This window comes from Leptonychotes weddellii, unplaced genomic scaffold, assembly GCF_054177405.1.
Source record: "Leptonychotes weddellii isolate Sample4059 unplaced genomic scaffold, ASM5417740v2 HiC_scaffold_5034, whole genome shotgun sequence".
Taxonomy (NCBI): Eukaryota; Metazoa; Chordata; class Mammalia; order Carnivora; family Phocidae; genus Leptonychotes; species Leptonychotes weddellii.
The window spans coordinates 266-11268 of record NW_028017764.1 but is presented as its reverse complement, the minus strand read 5'-3'; the positions used below and the strand labels follow the sequence as shown (position 1 = coordinate 11268).

General features: G+C 37.4%; 1 protein-coding gene across 1 annotated transcript; it reads left to right on the top strand.

The window, feature by feature from the left end:
• Positions 1-1161: 1161 nt before the first annotated feature.
• LOC145719522 (uncharacterized) lies at positions 1162-10311 on the top strand (the record flags this gene model as incomplete). The annotated part of the gene is made up of 5 exons (XM_081811004.1): positions 1162-1269; positions 1573-1626; positions 2423-2527; positions 4816-4869; positions 10207-10311. Coding segments are annotated over exons 1-5 (409 nt in total), but the record flags the coding sequence as incomplete, so codon positions are not given.
• Between the last annotated feature and the right edge of the window lie 692 nt (positions 10312-11003).

Genomic DNA, 11003 nt, shown 5'->3' with positions numbered 1-11003 from the left:
GAAGAAGTCTGAAGCAGTTGGGGGAGAACAACCATTGTGCAGGTTTCCTCCCAGGCACTTGTGCAGAAGACTGGCTAATTCCCCAGATATTATCCTCCCAATGGAAGCACTGCAGTATGGTTCCAGAGGACTAAAAGCAAGAGTTCTCTTTTTTCTGGAATTGGAAATGATTAGGAGGTCCAAACTGCCTACCTAAATAGCATCTTCCCCCTCCCCACCCCAGCTTTATTGAGATATAATTGATATATAACATTGTGTAAGTTTAAGGTATACAACGTGATGGTTTGATACACATATGTATTTCAGAATGTTTACCATAATATGGTTAGTTAATACATTCTTCACCTCACATAATTACCATTTTGTTGTTTTTGTTGCTAAACCGCATCTTTAAGCTAGAGGGAAGACGCATCGTGAAGGAAAGTTTCACACAGCCATCCCGCAAGCAGATTTGGGAAATGGCTACAGGGGGCAAGGATAAGTGGTGATTCCCACCCTTCTAACCAGGAACTAAAACCAAGTCCATTACCAAACAAAACTTGTTAGCTTTGTGTCTTACCCATTTTGGGGATAGTGTGGTGTTCCCTTGTCTGTCTCACTGTAGCACTTTATATTATAGCCCTAAGAATAAAAATATCTGTGTGCTAGTTTTCCTGGGACACTGAAAAGAAGTGAGCTTGGAAGACTGCATCTAATTTCATAGCCACCCTTAGGGAAGCCCAAAAAGTATACTGGGTGGTAGTAGCTGCCAAGAAGAGAAGAAACTAAGCCCACCAAATCCCTGAGGCAGGACAGAGAGCCAGTCTGGGTTAAGAAAGAAGCCCCTGGAGAAAAGCCCTGTATGGTTCCATGATATATAATTAAGAAGACTCTGCAAAACCAAGATTTTAGTGTTTGCACAAAATTATATTTCAACAGCATTATTTTCCTTATAGATTGTTCTCTCACTCTACCTATATACTGGTGAATGTTTGCATCTACTGACTCCCAGCTTAAATTTGATCATCACTGTTTTAGCCAAAAAGCTCTAAGGTTATGTCTTAGCTGGCATTCTTGTCAGGTTTACTTCATTATTTAATCAACAAATGCCATATGGGCATTTTTTATAATATAGGATCATCATTCTGCAGATTTTCAACCATTACCATCTTTTGATTTTTAAAGGTGAGAAGATTGATATGAGTAACATGGAAACTTTTCTGGGAAATATGGGGATGACGCTCACAGAAGATAAAGGCATGGAACTACAAAACAAGCTTCCAGTCGATGGTAAGCATTAAAAATATCACAGTGGGGGGAAAAAATCACAGTGGCCTTTAAGGAAAGTTAAGTATGTGGACTTTTGTAACTAATACTCCCTATTTAAGGACTGTTTCATCCCCCCCACCCTGGCCCCCATCACCAAAATGATTTCACCAAATTGAGAGTTGTTTCCACTCTTAAGTTTTATTCTTTGAAATAATATACATTTTTAGAATAAAACATTTAAAAGTCTATGTTTCTGAACTTACGCATGTTTCATTTAAATATCAATACTACTGCCTGAAACTTGCATTTTTCCCTTTCTTACAGACAAAGGAAGGATGTATGTGAACAGATTGATGAAAGAGTTAAGGTCTCTTGAAGGTGAGTAAGAAGCATGATGAAAAGGCAGGTAAAACAGGTCATCAAGCTTTGCTTTTATTTTAAAAAACTCATCCTATTTTACAATTTTCAGGTTATTAATCCAACTGTCCCAACTATCTGTTAAGTCAGTGTTTATTCTTTATATGTTATATATGTATTCTTATATATTCTTTATATCTATAGATATTCTATATATAGGCATACTGCAGTCACTAAAATGGTTTAAATACAGTAACCCAAAAGCAGTGGTTCCCAAATAAAGCTGTACACCAGAATCACAAGGGGGAAAAATAAAGCATTCAAATCACTAGGCCCCTTCCCAGTCATATCGATCTTGAATTTCCAGAGATAGTATCTAGAAACATATGTTCTTAAATGTTTCCCAGAGGATTATGATAAAGTAAATTCCATGGATTGGTTGTCTGTCTGGCTCAACGGATGGCTGGCTGAATGGATTGGTGGTTGGATGGATGGATGGATTTATAATTCTCCATTAATTTAGCAAGTTTTGAATTCTTCTGTGCAAACACATGTATAAAGGCTGATTTTACTCTTTGCCATGACTTAATACCCTTAACTACTCACTTTCTTCTCTTAAATGTTTTCCTAAAAGTCCTAACAGAATCCCACAGATCAGGGTTTGGGAATTCCTGACTTAGATACCAAAACCACATTTGCTTGAATGGTTTAATTGTTCTTTGCTCTTCATTGTCTATGTAGTACTGATGCCTAGGCATGATCTATAATGACCCACTCTTACAAATATTTTTCATATCCTATCCCTTTCTTTCCTAAGGGGTGAAGGTGTCTCCAAATAAGGTGGACACTTTCTTGAAAAACATGGGAATTGATCTCAAGGAGAAAGAAATCCAGGAACTGAAGGACTGCCTACCAGTTGATGGTGAGAGTTTTGAGTGTCAATAGATCCTTTAGCCAAACTTTGGACTTGAGGCTAGTCTCAGACCTAGAATGACTGAAGATAGGATGTATATGAAAAAAAGAAAAAGAAAGAGTGAGGCCTTTAGCATAGCTATCAAACTGGGCCCAGTGGCTATCACTGGGGAAGGATCACCAAGTATGCTGCCCCGTAGAGATGGCAAGAGTCCCTCTTCACAGGAAATGCCAGGGTCTAACAGAGAATACTCGGATTTTAATCTTTGAGTCCCTACTGCTAACCCAGCATTAAATAGCAATGACCAGCACTACATGGTCCTGACACGTGCAAGGCGCTGTTTTAAGCACTTTACATGTATTGTCTTATTTAATCTTGCAAACAACTCTACAAGGCAGGTTCTATTTTTACTCCCATTTTACATATAAGGAAACTAAGGCACAGAGAAGTCAAGTAGTGTGCCTAGTCAGAGAGCTAGTAAGTGGTGGGCAGGCAATCAGGCTCCAGAAACTCTTAGCCACTCTGCTATACTGCCATCAACTACCAGAACTAATAAATTTAAGAAGATATATAGCAGTACTTAATGTAATTAATTAAACTTGGCATATATTAGACTCCTGCTAGTAGAACTGAGGAAACTTCCTGAGGAAATTTTAAGAGACACCTGTCCCCTTGAGGAACTAGTAAAGATACAAGATTGATCCAAGTCAATGAATATGGGCTTTTCTAAATCAGTAGTACCTTCCATTCTTTTATACCATAAACTTTAACTGAATGCTTATGATGTGTCAGGCACTGTTCTAGACCCTCGGATCCTTTGCATTAAAAAGAAGTAAGCGGATTTTCCAGAAATGACTTTTTCTTTGTTTTTTAATCCCTTTCATAGCTCTTTTAATCTACCAGCCAGTTCAATAAATGCAGATATTTGTCATTGCCTTGTTTTTCTAAGTATTCTGAAACATGAGAAAAGATACCAGCACAATGATTTAAAGTGTGAGACTAATTCTAATATAATTCTTGTGGACTACCTTGTATATCTGTGGAATCATTTGAGATAGAATGCAAAACTGTTTCAGGGGCCCAGTGGGCCTCAGTGGAGCTGATTAGAGACATACAAAGTAAATGACATGAGGGATCTGTCCTTTACAGGCACAGAATATTCTCCACTAATGGTTCTTCCTTATCCTGTTTAAAATTCATAATATAATGGTATTCATATTAATAATAACAATAATAATAATAATAAATGCTATAAAATTATAATAGGATACCAATAAAAGATTATCATAATTGAAAAGACATAAAAAAGAACAAGCAAGGAAAAATTCCATATCTGGGAACCTGGAATATTTGTACTGGTTTTAAAGCCAATTCATTCTTTATAATATATTTGCATTTTACTGGAACTTAATTATTAAGTAAACATTTATGGATCATCAATTTTGTGCAGACCCTTAAAGCAATGCTGAGGTAATAGCAGGAGTACAAAGTGATTCTTGATTTCTCACCCTTTGGGGGAATTTATAATCTTAGGATTATTATTACACATAAAATAAGAGTGTGAACATGTTTGAGTAGTGATGGACTGGCACCCTTGACCAAGTTATAAGTGGAGAATGAGTATGTCCGTAGGCAGCTTAAGGTTCCAAACAGAATCTTGCCTATTAGAGCAATAGCATCTTTTAACTACTATCTTAACATTGCAATCCAGTGTTTCTCAAACTTGCAATTTTACAAACTACTAAAAATGTATCCATTGACTTCTAATAACTTCAGACTTTGAGAAATAGACTAAAGAAATTAAGTGCATCATCTATGAAAAAAGTCTCTCAATTGAGAATAGGTACTGCAAAACAAAAGTTTTGTCATAATACCTGGGAATTTAACTGAATATATCAACATGATGATTATCATGTTGGCAACCTAAGAGCAGCCAGGCATGCATACCAGCACTCTGTCCTTTAAAAGAATCACTTGATGCTAAGGTGATCATAAGCCCAAAGGTAAAGTCAGCACTGGCAAAATGGAAACATCATTTTTAAACAAAATTTTTAAACTCTCAAAACATTTCAGACCCATGCCTGAAAAGAGTAGCCTAATAAATAGTAGATTGTCTTGAAGGAAAGGAGAATGTTTTAAACCTTATTCATGTATTATGCTGTATGGATTTTGATAGCATAAAATGCAGGAGCTATATTAAGTTAAACTTCTAGGAAAAATGTTTTTAAATGGTTGAATTTTGGGTTTCTATTTCACAATTTTTCTAAAAACCTTTTTGGCGCTTTTTTATCTTAAAGCCAATGGGAAGATTGACTTAAATGTGTTGGTGAATGAAGTTAAAAATATCACAGGTGAGTAAGATGTTGAAATGAGTATTATATTATGTGGTCTTAAAGTTTTATATGGAACTATATTTTTAACAAATAGTGTTTACTCCCTCCTTTATTCATTTAACAACTGTTTCCTCAGCACTTACTACATGCCAGGCATTGTTCTAGACAGGATACATCAGCAAACAGAGTAAAGATCATTGCTCCCCTGGAGCTTATATGCTAGCAAGGGAAATAAGCAATAAACATAATAAATAAGTCAATTTAAAGTATGTTAGAAAGTGATAGATGCTATAGAAAACAATGAAAAGTAGACTAAAGGAGATTGGGAGGGGAAAGAGGCACTTGAGGCTTTAAACAGATAATCAGGCCTCCTTGAGAAGGTGACATTTGAGCAAATACTTGAAGGAGGTGAGGGTTTTGTCCATATGGAGACTTCTAGAAAAAGAGTTGTAGGCAGAGGGGACACGGACTAAGACCCAAAGGCAGGAGCATGCCTGTACTACTCAAGGAACAGCAAGAAGGCTAATGTAGCTGAGGTTGAATAAGGAAGGAAAAACGTAATAGTAGATCAGGAGAGAGAAGTGATGGATGTAAGATTAGTCAGGACTGTGAAAGCTCTGCCAGGACTTGGGCTTTTTTCTGACAGAAATGGAAAGCCATTGCAGGTTTTAGACCAGAGGCATGATATGATCTGACCTGTTTTCATTAGATTTTCTTGGATTCTGTGTGGAGACTCAGGGAGGGGGAGGAGTAGGGAGTAGAGCCCTAAATGGGTTTTTAAAGTAATCCATGTGAGAAATGATGGTGATTCATACCAGGGCAACGCTGTGAAGATGATAAAAAGTAGCTGGACTCTGGGTATATTTTTAAAAGAGTTATTGTGGTGATGGATTTCACTAGACTTATTGTGGTGATCATTTCATAATTTAAACCAATATCAAACCATTATGTTGTACACCTGAAACTAAAATAATGTTACATGTCAATTATATCTCAATTTAAAAAAATAATAAAAAGCGTCAACAGGGTTTCCTCATGGAAACTAGATAAAGGGAGAAGTCAGGAATGACCCTTGAGACTTTTGTCTTGAACAACTGAAAGGATGGACTTGCCATTGGAGTCTGGAGAAAGTTGCTAGAAATACAAGTTTAGATGGAAGAAAATTGGGAGTTCAGTTTGAGATATTTTAAGATATCAATAGAAATAGAGATATCAGCTAAAAAGTTACCAGATAGTCACAACTTCAAGAAAGATATCTTAGCTAAAAATATAAAATTGAAAGCCATAGGTATATAGATGGTATTTAAAGCCATGAGATTGAATGAATTCACCCAAGGGGTGAATATATATGGAGAAGGAAAGAGAACTAAGAAGTAATACTGGAGGACTTCAACATTAAATGTTAAAGCAAAAGAGACCAAGAAGAAGTGACCAGTAAAGTAGGTAGAAAACCAAGAGAATATGGTGTCCTGAAAGCCAAATAAGTATATTAGGTTGGTTTCCCCCAGACACAAACCCTGAGACAAGGAGCATGTATACATGGGAGGTGAGCCCAGGAAACACAGATAGGGGAGTAGAGAAGTGAGACATGAATGAAGGCAGCAAATAAAGTATGTGTTTATCAGGCAAGTTACAAAGAAGGTAACTGAAACTTAATCCCATTGGAGAATATCTGGGAAATGATAGAGAACACAACCTCAGGGGAGTGGGAGAGCTAGGTTATTTTTACACCAACCCCTATCAGTCATTGGTTGAGAAGTGCTCAAGGGGAGGGAGGCAATATTACTCCACTGGCATTTCCAGCCATTGAGCATTAGCAGAGTGAACTCTGGCAACCAAAGAAATCCCTCAGACAAAGAGATGCCAGCAATTAAAATTTGGGCTAGCATGCATTGAACTGGTAAGGGTTGAAGAGATATGATCAGGGCATCTATAGTATCTGCTACAAGTATCAGCCAGGAGGGCAAATCAACAGTCAAACAGATCAATAGGTCAACTAAGATAAGACCTGAGAAGTGACCATTGCATATAGCCACATTAGTGATCTCAAATCACAAAATACCATTAGTGATATCAAAAAGAGAAGTTTCAGGTGATGAAGGTAGAAAGAAGCCTGACTGTAGTGAGTTTAAGAGAAAATGGGAAGAGAAATACAAACCAAAACCACAATGACATACCACCTCACACCAGTCAGAATGGCTAAACTGAACAACTAAGGAAACAACAGATGTTGGCAAGGATGTGGAGGAAGGGGAATCCTCTTATACTCTTGGTGGGAATGTAAACTGGTGCAGCCACCCTGGAAAACAGTATTCAGGTTCCTCAAAAAGTTAAAAATAGAGCTACCCTACAACCCAGCAACTGCATTACTAGGTATTTATCCAAAGGATACAAACATAGTGATTCAGAGGGGCACCTGCACTCCAATGTTTATAGCAGCAATGTCCACAATAGCCAAAATATGGAAAATATGGAAAGAGCCCAGATGTCCATTGTATGGATAAAGAAGATCTCATGTGTACACACACACACACACACACACACACACACACACACACACACAATGGAATATTACTCAGCCATCAAAAAGAATGAAATCTTGCCATTTGCAACAATGTGGATGGAACCAGAGGGTATTATGCTAAGCGAAATAAGTCAGTCAGAGAAAGATAAATACCATATTATTTCACTCATATGTGGAATTTAAGAAACAAAACAGATGAACATAGGGGAAAGAAAGGAAAAATCAAATAGGATAAAAACAGAGAGGGAGGCAAACCATAAAAGACTTTTAACTCTAGGGAACAAACAGGGTTGCTGGAGGGGAGATGGGGGATGGGGTAACTGGTTGATGGGCATTGGGAGGGAACTTGGTGTAATGAGCACTGGGTGTTACATGCAACTGATGAATCACTAAATTCTACCCCTAAAACTAATAATACAGTATATGTTAACTAAATGGAATTTAAATGAAATTTTTTTTAAAAAAAGAGAAAATGGGAAGACAGGATTTAGAAACAGTGAATACCTGAGAAATTTTGCTGCAAAGGGAATCAAAGAAGTGGAACAAAGAGGCAAGTAAACTGGTGAAAGTTGTCAAGAGAAGGCTTTGTTTTTTTTTTAATTAAAGAGATAAAAGAATTTTTGATCAAATGGAAGAGGAGGAAGTGGTGGTTTGAAAAAAAAAAAGAAGTGAAGTAGTCAGCAAGAAGAGCAGGAAAGTTAATACATCAGCAAAATGTAGTGTGGTTGCCCAGCAGAATCAAGGACTCACCTGAGGTTCACGATCATCCATTTAAAATGAGAACAGTCAGCACAAAACACTTCAGCTCTAGTTCAGCTGCCTGGCTGCAGGCACAGAGTAAGCACGAACTTGTATTTAAACAGGAATGAGCTTTTGCCAAGTGAGTATATTGAAAGCAAGGGCAGAGCAATTTCAATCCAATCTTTCACAAAACTTAAATACACTTACCACTCTCTTTGTTCACCATTGCTTTTTACTTTTACTCTTTTTTGGGTTCAGTTTCATTCTTCTTGAAGTACATCCTTCTTGGTCATTTCAACAAGGGTTAGTCTTTGAAAATATCTTTATTTTACACTCAGCCTTGAGTCATTCTTTGACTATGTCTGCACTTGTAGATCATCATTCTACCTTAGAACTCTGAAGGGAGCTGCTACTATCTCTGAAGAGTGTAATGACAGTGGTTCCACAAGGTTGAAAAACTGAAACTGGATTCATCTATTGCTATGGGAAGGAACTTCATCTGACAACATTTCAGTCTCTCTCTCTCCCCCCTCCCACTACCCACCCACTGGCAGAGTTTAATATGGAACCAGCTATCCAAAGAGAAATGTGGTCTAGAGTCCTGGCCTCAGCATCACAAAGCAGAGTTTACAATGGTGGAATTGGAGCTGAGAGGAAATCATTAAATCACTGAAATAGTTTACCTTCTTGGCTACTCCGCTGTGGACCCTTCTGCACATATTTGAACTTAACTTCCATATAACAACAAAACAACTCCATGTTCCCTTCATACAAATGAAGATGTCCTCTTTCTCTCCCCAGAATGAGGAGAAGCAAAGTTCCAACAGTCTATCTGTGGGAGACAGTCATACTATCTCTGGGCTATGTTAGTTCTCAAATTTAGTTACAGTCCCATCTGGATATTCTGTAACCTGAAGACCAACTTGTAAGGTTAACCTATAATAAACTTGTAATTAAATTTAAAAGGGGCAAAAAGGAGAAAGAAGAAAATACACACGAATATAGATAGGCAGAAAGATGATAGATTCATATACGCACTGTTTTCTGGCCTCTCTTTTTGCTGTTAAAAGTCAGCTGTAAGTCTTCATTGTTTATTTAGAGTTACTCTCTTTTTCTCTTGTTACTCTTAAGATTATCTCTATCTTTGAAATTCTCATTCTCATGTGGCCAAGTGTAGATTGTTTGCATTTTTCCTGCTTGGAACTTGTGATTCCTGAAACTAAACATTTATGCCTCTCACCAAGTTTTGGAAACTCTCAGACCTCATGTTTCAACTATTGCCTTTTCTCTTTTTTTCTCTTTTCTCACTTTTGGAAACTCCTAGTTCATGTATGTTGAACCTTCTCATTCTGCTCTTCATATCTTTCTTTTCATATTTTCCCTATTTTTATGTTTTTGTCTTTTCTTAAACCTCTCTTCCAGTTCACTGTCTCTACAACTGTGTCTTGTACTATTTGTCCATTGGGATTTTAATTTCAATAACTATATTTTTATTTCTAGATATTGTTTTTAACTCTTTTCCAGATTAGCCCATTCTTTTCCCTGATTTCTTGTCCTTATGGTTTCTATGCTTTCTTTTCAGCAGATTTTTAAAAATGTGATTTCAAATCTATCCCTTATCTGATATGCCCAGCTTACAGTGTAAATCATGTAAATACTAATTTACTCAAGGTGAAAATTTTTACAGAGAGCCAGCTTTTATTATCATTTTTAAAACTAGTCCCATAATTCAGGTAAAAGAAGAAAAGGAAGGGGAAGGGGGCAGGGAGGCCCAGAGGAAGGGAATGAGAAGAGGGAAGAAGAAGAAGAGGAAAAAAAGAAAGAAAAGAATACAGATGTTATATTTGTGGTTGAATTGTTATCCATCAAACACAGCTAAACTACTAAGAAATTATATAATCCCTGCTTTACTTATTATATATGGTATCATCTTATCATTGAAGATATCCTCTTAGGTTAAAAGAAGAATTTCTGACTCCCCCCCCCACCTTGATTCTGAATAGCTAAACAAGGCTTCATTATGCCTAGTTCATCCTCACAACCCTACCTGGGAAGGATGTTTCCTTATGTATATGTATTTCTTTCTAAAGGAGAGAAGATTCCTACTGAGGACCTGAAAAATGTTCTGAAAGACATGGGAATAAAGATCACAGACAAGGAACATAAAAAGCTTCTGAAAACTTTGCCAGTTTCTGGTAAGCATTGAAGTTCTACTTCACCAATATCTAAAAGCTTACTCATTTGACATTTATTAAAGATTTGTTGTGTGCATGGCACTATCCTAAACTCTGGGAGAACAGGGACCATGTCTGCAGTGACCATGTCTCCTCAAGTCCTCAAAACTACACAGAAGGTTTGTTTTCAGGTTTTGTATTAGAAATTCTAGGGGTCCCTGTGTGGCTCAGTCGTTAAGCGTCTGCCTTCAGCTCAGGTCATGATCCCAGGGTCCTGGGATCGAGCCCCACATCGGGCTCCCTGCTCTGTGGGAAGCCTGCTTCTCCCTCTCCCACTCCCCCTGCTTGTGTTCCCTCTCTCGCCGTGTCTCTCTCTGTCAAATAAATAAATAAAATCTTTATTAAAAAAAAGAAATTCTACTGTTTAGGGCATCTGAGTGGCTCAGTCAGTTAAGCAGCCGACTCTTGGCTTCAGCTCAGGTCATGCATGATCTTGGGGTCCTGCGATCAAGCCCCCAAGTCAGGCTCCACACTCAGAGGGGAATCTGCTTGAGGATTCTCTTCCTCCCTCTCCCTCGGCCCCTCCCCCTACTCATGTGCACTCTCTCTCTCTAAAATAAATAAATCTTACTTTAAAAAAAAAAGAAATTCTACTGTTTGAAACATTTTATGTCAATTTAAAATATTTTTTTAAAAGACTCAATCCTAGCATT